Source organism: Myotis daubentonii, chromosome 3 (assembly GCF_963259705.1).
Source record: "Myotis daubentonii chromosome 3, mMyoDau2.1, whole genome shotgun sequence".
In the NCBI taxonomy this organism is placed as follows: domain Eukaryota; kingdom Metazoa; phylum Chordata; class Mammalia; order Chiroptera; family Vespertilionidae; genus Myotis; species Myotis daubentonii.
The window spans coordinates 149202730-149220426 of NC_081842.1; the positions used below are offsets into that span (position 1 = coordinate 149202730).

General features: G+C 44.9%; 2 protein-coding genes across 5 annotated transcripts in view; both read right to left on the reverse strand.

Moving 5' to 3' along the window:
• Positions 1–5592, reverse strand: part of BTBD8 (BTB domain containing 8) — an 88670-nt gene extending 83078 nt beyond the window's left edge. For all 4 annotated transcript variants that reach the window (XM_059688806.1, XM_059688808.1, XM_059688807.1 and 1 more), the window contains exon 1: positions 5270–5592. In XM_059688806.1, coding sequence (XP_059544789.1) covers positions 5270–5418 — 149 coding nt within the window. In that variant the 5' untranslated portion in view covers positions 5419–5592. The remainder of the gene's footprint in view (positions 1–5269) is intronic.
• Positions 5593–12384: 6792 nt separating this feature from the next.
• Positions 12385–13923, reverse strand: LOC132230809 (lysophosphatidylcholine acyltransferase 2B-like). The gene has a single exon (XM_059688867.1). The coding sequence runs from the start codon at positions 13921–13923 to the stop codon at positions 12385–12387; it is 1539 nt and encodes a 512-aa protein (XP_059544850.1).
• Between the last annotated feature and the right edge of the window lie 3774 nt (positions 13924–17697).

The window sequence follows — 17697 nt, forward strand, 5'->3', positions numbered from 1 at the left end:
ATGCCTGAAAATTGAAGAGCATGATATATTCAATAGCACAAATAAGTAAATTTTGTTCAGAGGCAGACATAAGAGAAGACCTTATAGAGGACATGAAAACCAAACTGGGATTTTAAAGATTGAATAAGGGTTGGTCAGAGAAACAAAGCAAGGTAGAAAGGAATTCCTAATATATATATGAGTGTAGAGCTACAAATTGGTCAGCAGAGTATTGAGATGATAAGTGGAAGATGAAGCTTTAAGGATAAAGATGAATAAGAGGCAAAAAGCCTGACTCAGTGGTTGAGCGTCAACCTATGAGCCAGGAAATCATGGTTCGATTAACGGTCAGGGCACATGCCCGGGTTGTGAGCTTGATCCCCAGTGTGGGGCCTGCAGGAAGCAGTTGATTAATGATTCTCTCTCATTATTGATGTTTCTATCTCCCTCCCCCTTCCTCTCTGAAATCAATAAAAGTATATTTTTAAACAAAGAGGCAAAGAGCTAAATTCTATCTTACAGTTGAAGGGGAATCACCAAATGGTTTGAAACATGAATAAATTTATTTTTCAAAATATCATCTGTTAGCTGTGTAGAAGAGGAATTAGGGGAACATGAGAATGAAGACTACTATACAGCACAGATGAATGATGTAAAGGAATTATGCCAGGAGAAAATGAATGGTGACAGAGAGTAAGGATAGAATTAAAATATATTTAAGTAATAAAACTGGCAATAGTTGGTGACTGGATATAGAAGGTGAAAGGAATAAGGTAGGATCTCTCCATTATTTGGTTTGGCCACCAACCTTTAATCTGTATCTGCTCTTCCAACTTCCCTACTATACTCCAGATATATTCACATGTTCCTCCCTTTCAAATGTCCTAAGATTTGGCACCACCTTCCATGTTTTCCTCTCCCTGTTCCTCCACATGTAATAGGTCACCAAGCTCATCAGTTGCCATATGAATCCCTTTCACCTTTTCTATTTACCCCACCATTTTGTATCTCCAACTATTACAAAATCTCCTGGCTGGTTTCCTTGTTTCAATTTCTCTTTCCTCAATTAAAAACCTAAATATGTTGATCCTTTATTTAAAAAAACAAACAAAAAAACAATGGGTACATCTGAAACTAATCCTATATAATAAAAGGCTAATATGCAAATCAACCAAACGGTGGAATGACCAGTTGCTATGATGCGCACAGACCACCAGGGGGCAGAGGTTCAATGCAGGAGCTGCCCCCTGGTGGTCAGTGTGCTCCCACAGAAGCTGGGCTCACGGCTGGCAAGCGCAGCAGCAGTGGCAGGAGCCTCTCCCACCTCTGCGGCAGCACTAAGGATGGGGAGTGGGCCTAAGCTGTCAGTCGGATATCCCCCGAGGGCTCCCAGACTGTGAGAGGGTGCAGGCAAGGCTGAAGGCCCTCCCCAAGTGCATGAATTTTGTGCACCAGGCCTCTAGTATAAAATAATACTGGATGTAAAAGAAAAAATAGCTCCCAATGGCTTTTCACTGCCTCCAGATACATTCCAAACTTTTTACTGAAAAAAGACCTCTATGATTTAGTGTCACTTTATCTATTTACCCTCATCTACTGTCACTCTGATTGCCTGCCAAACCCACAACCTACTCTCAAATAAAGCTACCAAATTTGTTTATTATTTATATACTAGAGGCCTGGTGCACAAATTTGTGCACTGGTGAGGTACCTCAGCCTGGCTGCAGGGATCGGGCCAAAACTGGCTCTCCAACATCCCCCAAGGGGGTCCTGGATTGCGAGAGGACACAGGCCAGGCCGAGGGACCCCACTGGTGCACGATCGGGGCCGGGAAGGGACCATAGGAGGGCTCCAGGGTGTGTCTGGCCCATCTCATCCAGTCCCAATCAGCTGGACACCAGCAGCAAGCTAACCTACCAGTTGGAGCATCTGCCCCCTGGTAGTCAGTGCGCATCATAGCGACTGGTTGATCAGTTGGACACTTAGCATATTAGGCTTTTATTATATAGGATGGCCCTCCTTAGTACCACATGACCCTGATATATCTGAATGGGCAACAGACTGAGACAAGGTTAGCCATCAGCCAATATGGTAGTTAAATAAGTAAATTCTGGCAGAAACATTCTGTAGTAAACAGGGACCAACTGGCCACACTCTAAGTGTTGCAAAGCTGACCCAAAGTGGAGTAAGAAAAAGAAATGTGTGCAAGAAGCAAAGATGAAGGAACAAAGTTACTGGAAGATCAGTTTACTAGTATATAACTAGAGAAGGCAGACCGGGTTCAAATTCTAGTCATGTCACCTTGGGCAAGTCATTCTAATATCTCCAGAGCCAGACTGCCAACATTCTTCTTCCAACTCCACTGCTTGTCCTCTAACCCTCAGTTTCCTTGTATGTTAAATGGGAATAATAACAAGATTTACCTTACAGAGGAGTAAATAAACCATTACATGTCAGCCTAGGGTCTAGCTCAGGGGTGGGCAAACTTTTTGACTCGAGGGCCACAATGGGTTCTTAAACTGGACTCAGAAGAAGGAGCTGCGGCCGTGTTTCCCGACGCTGCCATGTTAACACTGCTGCTGGTGAAGGAGCAGAGGGGAGAGCAAGAGAACCCTCCACTCTTTCGGCTCCGCGGGCCGGATAGAACAGCCGAACGGGCCGGATCCGGCCCGCGGGCCATAGTTTGCCCACGGCTGGTCTAGCTAATAGTAGGATGACAAGAAGTATTACGTATTTTTCCTACCATTGTCCTGAATAATGGTCCATTTCACAGTTGCTGGTATATCCCCAGCAACTTTCCAATTCTACATCAGATCTCAGATATGGCTTTTTTATGTTGAAACCGTTTCCTGTTTTTCCTTACTTCTCCATATATCCTAATGCCTCAGGTAACCCAGAGGTATTTCTGTTCCTTGATGTTTAGAAGAATCTAATACAACTTGCTTTCCCAGACTATATCAAGCTCTCTCAAATCTCCATTCCCCTTGTTCAAATACCCTGTGATTTCTCCCTTACTAAGCTCTACCTAATCAATTTTAATCAACCCCAGAGACCATTCAGATGTTACCTTATAAAGCTTTCCACAACTCACTTGGGTCCCAGCATCACTTTTGTTTGGTTATTCTCTCTCTCACTAGAGTGAAAACACAAACACCAAAGCCATGTCTTATTAACCTTTGATTCTAAAGGAGCTTGCTCCTACAGAGCCAGGTAGGTGCTAGCTACTTCATTAATATTTATAAAATAAATCAATGATATTGCTGTGCTCAAAGAGTAATAGCATTTAAGTAGGATGGGTGAGCATGTGAAGTTTTTTTGTAATTAAAAAGATGCTGCACCTATTTTTTAATTTTTACTTTTTTAGAGAGAGTGGGAGGGGGAGTGACAGAGAAAGAGATACATCAATGTAGAGGTACGTGCCCTCGACTGGAATTGAACCTAGTACCCTTCAGTCTGCAGGCCTACACTCTATCCACAGAGCCAAACCAGCTGGGCCTGCACCTATTTTTCTTTATTTTCAACTAGAGGCCTGGTACGCTCAGGGTGTCCCTCATTCCGTCCTGTGCCCTCTCGCAGTCCAGGACCCCTCAGGGGATGTCCACCTGCTGGCTTAGGCCCGATCCCCTAGGGATCGGGCCTAAGCTGGCAGTCAGACATTCCCTCTGGCAGCCCTCAGGGGATGTGCTAGTCATGTCACCTTGGGCAAGTCACTCTAATAATCAGTGGGATATCCTTAGCACTGTGGAGGAGGCGGGAGAGGCTCCCACCACTGGCGCTGCACTTGCAGCCCTGAGCCCGGATTGTGGCTGCGCAGAGCTCCCCCTGTGGGAGCACACTGACTACCAGGGGGCAGCTCCTGCATTGAGCGTCCACCTCCTGGTGGTCAGTGCATGTCATAGCGACTGGTTGTTCCGCCCTTATGGTCAATTTGCATATTACCCTTTTATTATATAGGATAAGAACTTGGGAGCACAGGGTCCTGTCCTTAACTGCTGCTAGAATGAAGATAAATTGTTCACCTGCTGTACTTTTAACCTAATTTTCTTTATATAAACTAAATATGTTATCTTCCTTACATTCATGACACTTTCTGCTCACAGTACAGCCAGAAGAATAAAGTCACTGAAGAGGAGCACCTTATCCTTAGAGACTCACCCTAGAAACAGAACTTCAGTCTTGTTTTTTCCATCTTTTCCATCCATCCACCACTGGTGGAGACAAAGGAGCACCTCTGGTAGATAGGCCCAAGTTAAAAGGAAATGTTTTTAACCTTATAAAGTTCATTTTATAGCTGCTGGAGCCTTTTAAGTGTGAGTGAAAGTGCTTTTTAAAAAAAACAATGTAGAAAGCTGCCCAACTGTTAGTTATTAGTAGTAACTGTGTTTACTCTAGTTCAGTAGTTCTCAAAGTGTGGCTCAGGCCAGCAATATCAGCATCACCTGAGACCTTGTTAGAAATGCAAAAACTTCAGGCCCAACCTGGACCAAATGAATCAGACCTATGGACGGGGACCCAGTAAATCTAAATTTTAACAAGGCCTCCAGGTGATTTCGATGCACACTGAAGTTCAAGAATCAATGTTTTGGTGGAATGGAAATTAGCTCGGGAATACTTCTAAGCTTCATTTTCTTTAGAAACTGAGGTGACTTTGGCTGGATTTACCATAGTCTGGGTTAAGCGTCACAACAACCCTCCATCTGCTTGGGTCTGCAGGGAGCGGGCAGTTGCTGGGAGCTGTAGAGGGTTCTAGGTGGAGAGGGGACGCCAGGTTGCAATAGGGAAGTATTTCTGTGTCAGCACTTGTGCCAAATTGTTTAAACAGAGCTTGGAAGAAAGAGACCTCCAAGGCTCCAGTAATTTGTCCTATGTTTCCTCATTCTAAATATTCTTTTTTTTTTTCTGCCTAATTTTATCATTTTTCTTAACGCTGCTTAAGCTTAGCAAAACGTGTACGTTTCAGGACCGCGAACCCTGGAGGCACCCCGACCTTAGCGAGATGCCTTTCAAGACCTAAGGAGCGTCAGAGTATTTTGGCATCAACTGGTGCTGCCCAGAACGATGATGCTGATTTTGGTTTTCTTTTGGAATCTGGTACGCGGTCTCCGAGCAGCTCGCGACTGGTTTCTGCGGGAAGGCGGGCGGCTCCGTAGGGAGGAGACTGCTGAACACCCCGCAGCGGCCCGAGGCGCGGGGAACGAGGTGGGGACAGAGCCGGAGAAGAGCCGCGGCGGCGCGGGCGGCGGGGGGCGCGCGGAGCACTGGAGCGGCCCGAGTTCCCGCCTCCTCCTACCTGAGCAGATCCTGGCTGAGCTGCTCCGACACCAGCGCCTTCAGCCGGCGCCGCTCGCACGGCCCCTTCCTCGGCAGCCCCGGAGTGCACGCTGCAGGGGGCCCCACCGGTGCCGTCGGGGCCGCGCCGCCCTCCCCGCGGCGGGCCATGTCCCGCGGAGACTGGCGGCGCCTGCGGGCCCAGGGCGCAGCCTTCCGCCCCACCTCCGGAGGAAAGGGGCGGCTCCGACCGAACGCTCGGCTCCGACCGGAATCCGCCCCCTCGGGGAACAGGTGGACGCCTCCTGGCAGTTTGTAGACGGTCCCTGCCGGCCGCCGAACTGCAGTTCGGGACAACCCCGGAGGCGGGGCCGCGCCGGCACGTGACCGGGGGAGGCTGTGCGCACGCGTAGTAGCTGTGTTTACCTCCGCCGGCCGGTACCCGGCCCCGCTTTGCTCCAGGGGCAAGCGGTTCCCTCGGGACTGACCAGGCCCCGGCGTTCCTCATCCCCGCTCCTCTTCTTTGCTTTCGGGTTGTTGCTAGTCATTCATTTTCATAGATGTTTTATTGAGAGCTAAGTTCTAGTCAACGCTTGCAGCCTTCCTACACTATGTGGGATGTCAGAGCATTCCCCCCCCCCCCCACGCACACACCCCAACACACACACACACAAGGTTCACAAGACCCTTCCAGCGGCCAGTGGCACTCCCTTACTTAAATGGCTTCGGGCAAGAAAAGTTGGGGGTTCTGGGGTGCAGGGGAGAACATAAAATCAGCACGGGTCAGAGCACTCCTGAGTCCCCTGCAGAGGGTGTGCACAGCTTCTAGAGCAGCGCATATAATTGCTGTTGGACTTGAGCTGAGAAATGTTGGGTTATATTACAGCGCTCTGCTTATAAAGCCACAAAATGACTATGAAGAGAGGAGGTAAAGTTGTAGGACCAGAGCCTTTGAGTAGGGAAGTGGGAGGATTGAGGAGTTAGAGAATTTTGAATATTTTGGCCTGAAGACAATAGCTGTAGTGGAATTCTTTTTTAAAAATTTTAATTTTAATACTATACTTTCTGCAAAAGAAGAAAGCTCATTCGTTCTATTTCATTCAGAAGCTCTATACAAGGTAATGAATAAAATACTAAAATTGCTTGGAAAATACACGGACCTTGTACCATAAGATTGGCCAAGAAGTAGCCATTTCTCCAAATAATGCCCTTCTCAATTATTCAGACACCTTAATTAAAATGTAACTGGATAATTGATTCTTATTCCTGTAGAAAAGAGGACTATCAGAAATAATATAATGGTTAATATTTATTGAGTGCTTATTAGGTGAGAAAACTGCCCTACCTGCTTTATATGTATTAATTCAATTAATCCTCACAACCACCATTTAGGTAGGTACTGCTATGAGCCCTGTTTACATATAAGGAAACATGCAAATTTAAATGATAAAAATGTAAAGAAACACAAGGAAGTGAAAACATGAAAGTCAGGAAAATAGCTTGCTTTTGGGAGGAAGGAGAAGGTTGTAATTATGCTTGGGGGACTGGGAATCTGGAAAAGTGTTGTCTTGATCCAAGTGTTTGTGACAAGAATGTTCATCTTGAAAAATATTACATTTATGCCCTAGTCCCGTGGTTGGCAAACGGCGGCTCACGAGCCAAATGCGGCTCTTTGGCCCCTTGAGTGTGGCTCTTCCACAAAATGCCACAAAATATCACGTGCTGGTGTGCACATACAGTGTAATTGAAACTTCGTGGCCCATGCACAGAAGTCAGTATTTTGTGGAAGAGCCACGTGTGGCTCCTGAGCCACAGTTTGCCGACCACTGTCCTAGTCAGTTTGGCTCAGTGGAGAGAGCATTGGCCTGCAAACCAAAGGGTCCCGGGTTTATTCTGGTCAAGGGTATGTACCTTGGTTGTCTGGGTAGCCTTGATTGCAGGCTCCTCCCCAGCCGGGCCCTGGTCGGAGCTGGTGCAGGAGGCAACCAATCAATGTGTTTCTCACATATTGATATTTCTCTCTCTTTCCTGCTCTCTTCCAATCTCTCTAAAAATCAATAGAAAAATATCCTCGCGCGAGAATTTTAAAAAATTAGAAGAAAAATATTATATGTCTTTAATATATATTATATACTTACGTATTAACTGTTAGCTACAGATTGGTTTGATCTGTATTTGTTTTACAATAAAAATAATTTTGTGTTACGTATTATGTTAAACATTTTGAGTTAAAAGGTAGTGTATAATAGCCCAGCCCATATGGTTCAGTGGTTGAACATTGGCCCATGCACCAACAGGTCACCTGTTGGAATCCAGATTAGGGCATATGCCAGGGTTGTGGGCTTGATCCCCAGTAGGGGTTGTGCCAGAGGCAGTGGGCAGCTGATGGATGTTGATGTTCTCTCTCATTCATCCATGCTTCTATCTCTCCCGCTCTCTTCCTCTCTCCCCCTAAAATCAATTAAAAAACATATATTTTTTTAAAAACGGTAGAGTATAATAAATGACCCGGAATTCCGCTTCTGATCTGATGGAGGGGGCTTTGCTAGGGTCACATTAAGCTGCGAGTGGTTTCAGGGGCGTCTTTAAGAGTCAGCAACATGGCAGAAGACATCAAGAGCAAAATCAATAGCTACCCTTTTGACAGCCACTTCAACCAGAACCAGACCAGAAATTGTTAGCCAAACTACCTGGACCTCCTCCACTGTGAGAAGGCAATGACCGCTAGAGGGGGTGAAGTCTCCATGTGCAAATGGTACCAGCATGTGTACAAGTCCCTCCACCCCATATCCTGGGACCACCATGGGCAAAAGACAGTTTCCTGAGAAGATCTCAACTGGTTGCATCCCACTTCATCTCTGTCCTCCATCCTTCTCCCAGGGAGGTGAAAGGGAACCTGGATACATCCCACCCTGGTATCCTGAATCATGGGTTAACTAATACTGAATACTTGTTGGAAAAGTGAAAAATAAATAAATGACCCTGATATTTTATATAGCTCATTTTCTAATTACAGTTTTACAGTTAAGCAGATGTTTGAGTAATGTACCATTGTTTCAATAAAGAATATCCCTTGGCAGCTACTTTTAAGCGAAAATCTCTAATTTACATTACTATTTTCCAGTACATCTTAAAAATTACTGTATTTGAATTACATTTGTGCCCTATTACCATGGAAATATTTGTGTCCTCCCCAAATTCAAAAATGGAAATCTAACTCCCCATGTTTTGGTATTTGGAGGTGGAGCCTTTAGGAGGTGATCAGGTTATAAGAGTGAAGCCCTCATGAACGGGGTTAGTAACCTTATAAAAGACACTCCAGAGAGCTCTCTCCCTGGTTTACTAGGTGAGGACACGGCAAGAAGGTAGCCACTCATCTATGCACCAGGAAGCATGTTCTCACCAGACACCAATTCTGCCAGAGCATTGAACTACCCAGCCTCCAGAACTGTGAGAAATAAATGTTATTTAGATCACCTAGTCTATAATATTTTAGTTATGGCAGCCCAAATGGACTGAGACAGAAGGGATTATGAAATAACACTTATTCATCTCCTCTTCTTGGGTGAGACCTACATGGAAATTATCTGAAAACAATCATTGGTGTTTTTCTTTCCCTTTCCTTAAGCTTTCCCCATCTGCTTACCTTTCTCCCATTCATTTCTTCTTCAAAATTCCAGGAAGCTAACTAAGGAAGTTTAAGCTTTAGGGGCCCTATTTGTACAAGCTCATTCCAAATCTCTAAGTAAGGTCCCTAGAAATGTGTCTACTTGAGTATGTTTTTTGCAAAGTTTGCAAAACTAAGAGATGTTGACCACAAATGATCAAGACTTTTTTTGCCCTTAGTCAAATGTCCCCTCATATGTGATGACACTGAGTGGCTACAGGCAATTTTGAGACTTAGCCACAATGAAACTAAATTGGGGATACAGCAGTTTAGAATAGCAAGGAATATTTATTGGTTCAAAATCACTTCCACATCTAAGTAAGTTGCTCCCTGTTCTGGTGTAGAAATGGCTTCTAGGAATACTCGCTGATTCATCCATGTGGTGGCATGAAGTGACAGAACCCAAGGTCACATCATTATGTGAAGATGTCTTATAGCAAAGGGTGCTGGAAATATATGGGTAGTGAAGGGAATGCACAATAGTAAGTAGAGGCTTCAGTTTTCACTGGTGTCTAGTCAGAACAAAAGGATTATTCTCAGTAATGCAGAACATGGAGTTTTTCCCTTTGAGAATCATACAAAACTAGAATTGGACAGAATTCCTGTGTTTATAACCTTTGTTTGTGATACTACCTTTCCAGAAGTTGTAATCTGTTGTGATTTCTTTTCTCATTCTACATAACACTTCCACACCTAAATAATAATAATAATAATCGGCAGCCATACCGTATGTAGCTGTTTCAATGGTATTCCCAATACCATATCTTCCTCTTTATTTTTATTTCCTCTTGTAGAATAAGAACATCTGGGCTACTTTGAGAAAGGGTAAGGAGGCATTTAGCCAGCAAATCTTTTCTTTAGAGCGAATAAAAATAATTTAATGTATATATTTATTGCCAGTGGAGCCCTTAATGAGATATTTTCTCTGCAAACGTGAGGGAGAAATGATGGGCTATAATGTTCCTCTGGCCTTACTTGAGCAAAATAAAGGCACTTATTTTACTTACTTGAAGTACTTCATAATCCCCACTGTCTCAGTCCATTTGGACTGCCATAACAAAAATACCTTGTGCCTTTATTTTACTTACTTATGTTGAATAAAATAAAGGCACTAACTAGAACCATGCTAGGTGAACAAAATTTATGACTATATCTCTTATTCTTCTACCACTAAGTTACACTGAAATCACTATATTGACCCTGGAAGGATAGCGTCTGCGGTGCAGGAGAGTGACTCTGCACAGGGGTCCTGGGGGCTGTCCCCTCAGCTCCCTCCCCAGAGCCACAGACCCCAGTCTCTCCTCACACAACTCCGGTCCCATCTGGCCTCCCTACTCCGGATTCCAGGAGTTGTGGTTCAGACACAGCAAAGTAACTTCCATTGAACTAATCCTCATACTAATAATAATTTTAACAGCTGAAGAAATATGTAAAAGAATAAAAATTTAAAGGCCCTAGAGAGGAACCAAATTAAACAGAAACTGGTGGCTATGATCCAAGAAAGGGAGTGCACAGATGTCACAAATCAGAGTCCATGTGCCCAAAGGAGGTATCACCCCTGTGTGTGAGGAAGCAGAGAAAGGGCAGCAGGGCATTCCATGTACTAGTATGTATATCATGATAAATTCACAGACTGACAGAGGGTGGACTCACATGGACCGATGAACAACTAGTGGTGCCATTGTCAGGTACTTTTCATATGGAAAAAAATACAAAATAGACTATAGAATTGAACCACCTTACATGACAGAATATTAAACACATATATTTCATAGGTCCATATACGGCTTCATTTGCTCAGAGTAAACACAAAGGTTAGCAGTTCACACACATAACATTCTGTTGGCTATTCTGTCATTATTGCTAAGAACAGGTTTCCACTGTGTACATTTGTTAGACTTTCAGTTACTGTTAAAAATCCATAATGGTGGAGAATCAAAACAACCCAAATAGCTTTCATGAGAAAAAACAAACAAACAACAACTATTATCTAGAACCGATGAGAATGAGCTATTCTGGACATAAGGGAGGGGCAGAGAGCTGAAGGTTGAATGGGCTTTTAGGACAGCAGTAGTTGCTGATGAACGGGATTTTTGGACTGGAACACGTGGTGTTCCCCTGGGCAGGATGGCTTCCCCAAATTCTTTGTCTGTTGGAATCAAAGAGTGAAACCAAGGATGCAAAATGGTATAGCAAAGGCAGAAATTTATTGAAGAACAAGTACAAACTCCCACGTAGGGAGGGGGAAAGAGTCCCACCGAGTTCCTTTTCCCCCAGTTTATAAAGGCTACAGTTTTTGTGCCTTGATATCGCCTCTGATTGGCCACTCTTTCCCCTTTGATTTGGTCACTATAGCAACTCCTGAGCTCAAAGGTCAAACCTCACATGGGATGTGTGAGGCCCTTCTTTATTTTTTAAATATAGACCTTTGGCTACTCCCAGTTCCCTTATCTTATGGAAATGTAACTTCTGCCTTCCCTTTGTCTTATGGAAATGTAACTTCTGCTGCTTCCAACTCCCATGTCTTATGGAAATGTGCCCTTTTGCAACTCTGTAGCCCTCTGTTTTTTCCATGGACCCCCTTAATTTTAAAAATTCCCTAAACCTAACTATTTCACCCCTAAATATTCCTCTTTCACTGAGGGTGTCAAGATGACTCCTGACCCTTCTCTATGTCTGTTCATGGGGCAATGTTCTGCCTCTTCCGTCACCAGCTTTCTCCTCAGACACAAGTTACTGCTTCTCATCGCTACACATGACAGGTCCCTGTATTTCTTAGATTCTAAAGTACACAATTTCTCAACTTTCACATATCTAAAATAATTATAACATATATTTAAAAACCGGTAACTTTAAAAACAGCCCTAGCTAGTCTGGCTCAGTGGATATAGTGTCAGCCTGCAGATTGAAGGTTCCCAGGTTTGATGCCAGTCAAGGGCACATGCCCAGGTTGTGGGCTCTATCCCCAGTGTGGGGCGTGCAGGAGGCAGCCCATAATGATGCTCTCTCATCATTGATGTTTCTATCTCTCTCCCTTCCTCTCGGAAATCAATATATATATATTTTAAAAAATTCTTTAAAAACAAACAAAAGACAGGTATCAACAGTTGTTTTATAATAGAAGTACACATTTAAGGATCTTTTCCCCTTTCCCCAAAAATTATACTTCTTAGTATGTTAAACCAAGGAAATGAGATATTCATTAATACTGCTGCTGTATGGGGCAATTCTACCTAATCTGAGTTTTATTCTTAAAAAAAAGAAATTGAAAAAAATTAGATGCTATAAAGTCTAGTTGAAATATATATATATATGCCTTAAGTACATTTAAATATCATAATTAAGTGTCTAGGCCACTTAGAGTAAACATGATTGTGTTTTTCCACAAAGAAATATTTTTATTTCATAGGGTCTACCTGGAAGGTACTTGCACCATTTTCAGGGCTGACTTAAACCTTTAAATACAGCGATTAAACTTGTTCTTGTGGTAATGTGTATATATAGGCTGCCTGGAGTTCTAAATATGAATTAAATAGAATGGCATATTTTGGATGCTTCAAAGCAAATCTCATAAAGTCCTTGTATGAAATGTATTCTGAGTTCTCTCTAGCTATTCCCTGAAAGAGACTGGAAACATCAAGGCCAGGCACTCCAAAGGCTGCCTGAAGTATAGCAGCCAACTCCGGTTGTGTTATGAAACCATCGTCATCAAGATCGAAAAGCTTAAAGGACATTCGCAGAATCTCGTCCGTGTTGGCAGGATTGCACAGGACAGTCAGCCCTATCACGTACTCTCTGAAGTCTATGCTGCCGTCGTTATTCCTGTCAAAGAGGGCAAACAGTTGTCTGAAGGGCTCTGAAATTGGGAGTTTTAAATAACTTGCAAATTCTTCAATTCCTATCTTCCCTCCTTTTGAGGCAACTGCGATTGCAGCATATTCATCCAAATGCTGATGAATACTATCCCAATCTAACTTCAACTTCTGGCTGATCTTTGTAAATTCCACCAAACCAGCTTCCATGGGTAGTTGAAGGTTGCCCGCGCTGATCATTAGTTTGCAGTCTTCGTACGTGTGGTCTGTCACGGGCACCCCCAGAGCATTGGCCATGTGGACCCGCACTGCATTGGCAAAAAGGACGGGGTCTTTTTTTTCCTGGTCACTCGGGACGTACACAGGCATAAACTCCACTTCTACCCTGGTGAAGAGCTGGCTCAGGGTCAGCAGACACACCTGGAAGGCTGTCAAGCCCTGCCAGGTCCAGGTCACCGTGTCCAGGCTGTTTGGGTACCTGAGCAGCACTGGCTGCACAGGTACCCCTGGGGAGAAGGCCCCTAGCTTAAAAGTGATCAGACACGTGCGATTGGTACACACTCCCTCTGGGAAAATCATGATCTGTGGCCACGCCCCTTTGGAGGTCACTCGCTTCTGGATTTCATCCCGGGTAGTCTTCCTGGAGTTGGGGTCCTCTCGAGTCACAAGCACCGGCTGCGTTAACAACAGGAATCTCCCAGCCACTGGGATCCGTGCGTTTTCACTCGCAGAGACCACGGAGGGCAACCCCGCCACCACACAGGCGATGGCGTCGAAGAAGGTGGAGTGCGGTGCGGTCACCAAGAGGGGGGCCTCCTTTCGGGTTGCCTTTTTCCCTTTCACTTTCACCAGGAAGCCGGAGGCAAGGAAACACGTCTGAAACAAGAACTTGAGGGGTCGTTGCACCAGTTTTCTTCTCCAACTCTTGGCGGGCTTGCCTCCGCGAGCAGAGCGGCCTATGGTGCACAGCATGGTCACGGGCCAGAGGAAGACGAAGAGGATGGCCAGGCAGGACACCCGCACCACCACCAGCAGGGTCCCCAGGAGGAGGATGGAGGCCCAGCGCCACGCGCTGATGTGCGTGCGCTGCACGAAGGGGTTGGCCACCGCGGGCGGGTACAAGGACTTGCTCCTCAAGAGACGGCAGGCAGACTCCCACCCGTCCGCCTCCCGGTCCAAGGAGGAGCGCTGAGACATGGGGCCCACTCTTCAGGGGTCATAGGAGGCCCCGTCCACCCCCTAGTCCGAGGAGGAGCGGTGAGACATGGGGCCGACTTTTCGGTGGCCTTAGGGAGGCCGGCAGCTGGGACCTGGTCGGTCCCCAGAGCGCACGCCTTCCCCCTCCTGCTCTTTCTGCTCACGCAGCATTAGAACCCAGAGGCAATTGTGTGTTAATAGGACATGATGTATTACCTTTGAAATCCGAAAAGTTTTAAATGGTAGATGATGTAGTGGGAGGATTAGAATCATATCAGCGGGATAATATTCTTTGCTTTTTAAAAAAATATATATTTTTTATTGATTTTTTACAGAGAGGAAGGGAGAGGGATAGAGAGCTAGAAACATCAATCAGCTGCCTCCTGCACAGCCTCTATTGGGGATGTGCCCACAACCAAGATACATGCCCTTGACTGGAACCGAACCTGGGACCCTTCAGTCCGCAGGCGGACGCTCTATCCACTGAGCCAAACCAGTCAGGGCTATTCTTTGCTTTTTGTAAACGTCTTCATATATATATATATATATATATGTATATATTTAATAAATTATTTTCATATATTAAGCACATAGTATATAGCTACTAGGGCTATATGAATTTAAATATATGAATCTTAATGACAATTTTTACTGTGAGATGCTTTGGCAACTGGTAAGTCAAATTCATTTTCTCTCCCTACAATTGATTTCTACAGAAACAGTACGACCTCTTTATGTTCAAGAGGTTTAACTGGTGGCACCCTTGAGCCTTTATCTTTTACAAACACTCTTCCACATCCATTGAAAATTAGACTATATCCATTATCAGAGGCCAGAATTAGCCATGGAACGTTTGATTCATACTCTTAATATTATTCCACATGAACCAATCAGCATTTCAGACAGACATAAGTAACAATGGCAAACCTTAAGATTACCTTTGTCAGTAACAAGTTTTCATTAAAATAAGTCAGGATTACTTCATTGCACCAACCACAGTCAACATGCTCCTGTCTCCTCCCTTTATTGCTGTCTTTTGGGAATGATCAATGGGAAGCATAATCAAAGCTGGTGTGAACCAGGCTCTCTCTATACTTTGCAGCATTTGCAACGCTGGCAGCGCTATATCAAATATTCCTGTGTTCACTAATTGCGAAGTTGAATTCCTTTTCTTAGAATTAGAAGTCGAACTGAAGGTTTCTGAGGTACGTTTCTATTTCTTGGAGCATACCAGGTTTGCTCCATGACCCTTCAATCTGCAGGCCAGTGCTTTAACCACTGAGCCACACCGCTAGGGCAATATGACTCATCTTTCCTGTACATATGTGGACACCAGAGCCTGTTAAACAGAATGTGATCTGTGCAAAGATTATGGGTTTGACAACCAGATGGATCTAGTTCAGATCCTGGTTCCAACACTGTGGTCTTTGGCCAACCTCATTTTGACATCTGTAAATTGTTGATACTCCCTACCTGGAAATGTTGTTATGAGGCACAAGTATAATATATAGAGAAGAGTGGTTTTTTAAAAATTATTTTTTAAAATGTCTTTATTGAGTAAGTTATTACATTACTCCCACACCCCCACTCATGCCCTCACCCCCCTGTTGTCAGTGTCCATTGGTTAGGCCTATATGCTTGCAGATAAGTCCTTTGGTTGATCTCTCCCCCTTACCCCCACCCTCCCCTACCTTCCCTTTGAGGTTTGGCGGTCTGATCGATGCTTCTCTGTCTCTGGATCTGTTTTTGTTTTATCAGTTTATGTTGTTCATTAAATTCCATAAATGAGTGAGATCATGTGATATTATTCTTTCTCCAACTGGTTTATTTCACTTAGCATAATGCTCTCCAGTTCCATCCACGCTGTTGCAAATGGTAAGAACTTCTTTTTTTACCACAATAGTATTCCATTGTGTAGATGTACCACAGTTTTTTAATCCACTTATCTGCTAATGGGCACTTAGGCTGTTTCCAAATCTTAGCTATGGTGAATTGTGCTGCTATGAACATAGGGGTGCATATATCCTTTCTGATTGGTGTTTCTGGTTTCTTGGGATATATTCCTAGAAGTGGGATCACAGGGTCAAATGGGAGTTCCATTTTTAGTTTTTTGAGGAAACTCCATACTGTTCTCCAAGAGTGGGCTTTTATTAGTAAATACAAGTTGTTAGGATACTATGATGAGAATTCTTAGGGACATTCCTCTGTCTTCTGTCACTATGAGAACGATGCTTAGGGAGGGAAACATTCCTTTCACCAAGGGAACACAAATGCGGTCTCTAAGGAGCCATGGCTTGGCAACATCAGTGGTTGTCTCCGTTGCCACGAAGAGCAACCCAAGAGAATGAGTAGTCCCTTGAGCTGGTATTGTTCTCTATTCTGTAACTCTTCTCATGTTTATTCGTATTTTCATCACTATTCTTGAACCCTTGTTTAATTTAACTGCATTCTGTGTCTGCTTCTTAAGGGAAAGTTCTATGTTACCATGTCATCTTTCCTTTATATTTCCCCCACAGTGCCTAGCAGTGTGGCAGTTATTTATTTATTAAGCAAGTATCTGAGTTCCTACAAAGAGCCAGTCCCTTTTTCTAGATGCTGGATGTGTCAGTTAATAAAACAATAAAATGTCTCTGCCCTGGGGAGCTTAGATTTTAGTGCACAGAGGAAGATAGCATTCAATTCTTGTTGCCTGGAGTGGGGCAAATGGACACTTGGATACTTTTTCTAAATCCTTCACCAATTTAGCTAGAGAATTAAGGCAAATAATTTAATGGATATGCTTTCCTACTTTGCAATGTTTCATCTACACTAATAAAAGAGAAACATGGTAATTGGCGTACGACCGCTACCCTTTTCATTGGCTAATCAGCGAGATATGCAAATTAACTGTCAGCCAAGATGGCGGCCGGCAGCCAGGCAGCTTGAAACTACCATGAGGCTTGCTTGCCTCAGTGACGGAGGAAACCAACGTTCCCCGCCTGCGGCTGCAGGCCTCTGAGCGGGCAGTTTCAAACATTGTAACAAATACCGCTGGACTTCAGCCAGCAGATTCGCAACATTGTATGCAAAGGCCAGAAACCTACTTTCAGGAGCAGAGGCCTAAGAGCTGGAGCCAAGCCTCAAGCTAAAGCTGGCCCAGAATAAAAAAAAAAAAAGGAAAAAAGGAGCGTTTGGGAGTTCAGTCACCCCCAGCCTGAAAACAGCCCTAAGCCCCTCACCCAGACTGGCCAGGCACCCCAGTGGGGGCCCCCACCCTGAAGGGTGTGTAACCAGCTGCAATCAGCCATCATCCCCTCACCCAGGCTGGCCAGGCACCCCAGTGGGGACCCCCACCCTGATCCAGGACACCCTTCAGAGCAAACCAGCCGGCCCCACCCATGCAACAGGCCTCTACCCTATATAGTAAAAGGGTAATATGCCTCTAGCACTGGGATCAGCGGAGCCGAGAGGCCTCCCGGCACCGGGATCAGCATGACAGGGGGCAGCGCCCAAATACCCTGATCGGCCCTGCTCTGTGTGTGACAGGGGGCGGCACCCCAACCCCCCCCCCCCCCCGGGCCCAGCTCTGTGTGTGACGGGGTAGAGCCATAACCTCCCCATCAGCCCTGCCCTGAGTGTGACAGTGGCGGCGCCCCAATCCCCTGATTGACCCTGCTCTGTGGGTGATAGAGGGCAGCGCCCCAACCTCCCTCCGCCCCCCCGGGCCCTGCTCTGTGTGTGACAGGGTAGAGCCATAACGTCCCCATCAGCCCTGCCCTGAGTGTGAGAGTGGCG

Coding starts and splice junctions, on each gene's coding strand:
- LOC132230809 (XM_059688867.1), bottom strand. CDS start 13,923: ATGTCTCAGCGCTCCTCCTTGGACCGGGAGGCGGACGGGTGGGAGTCT.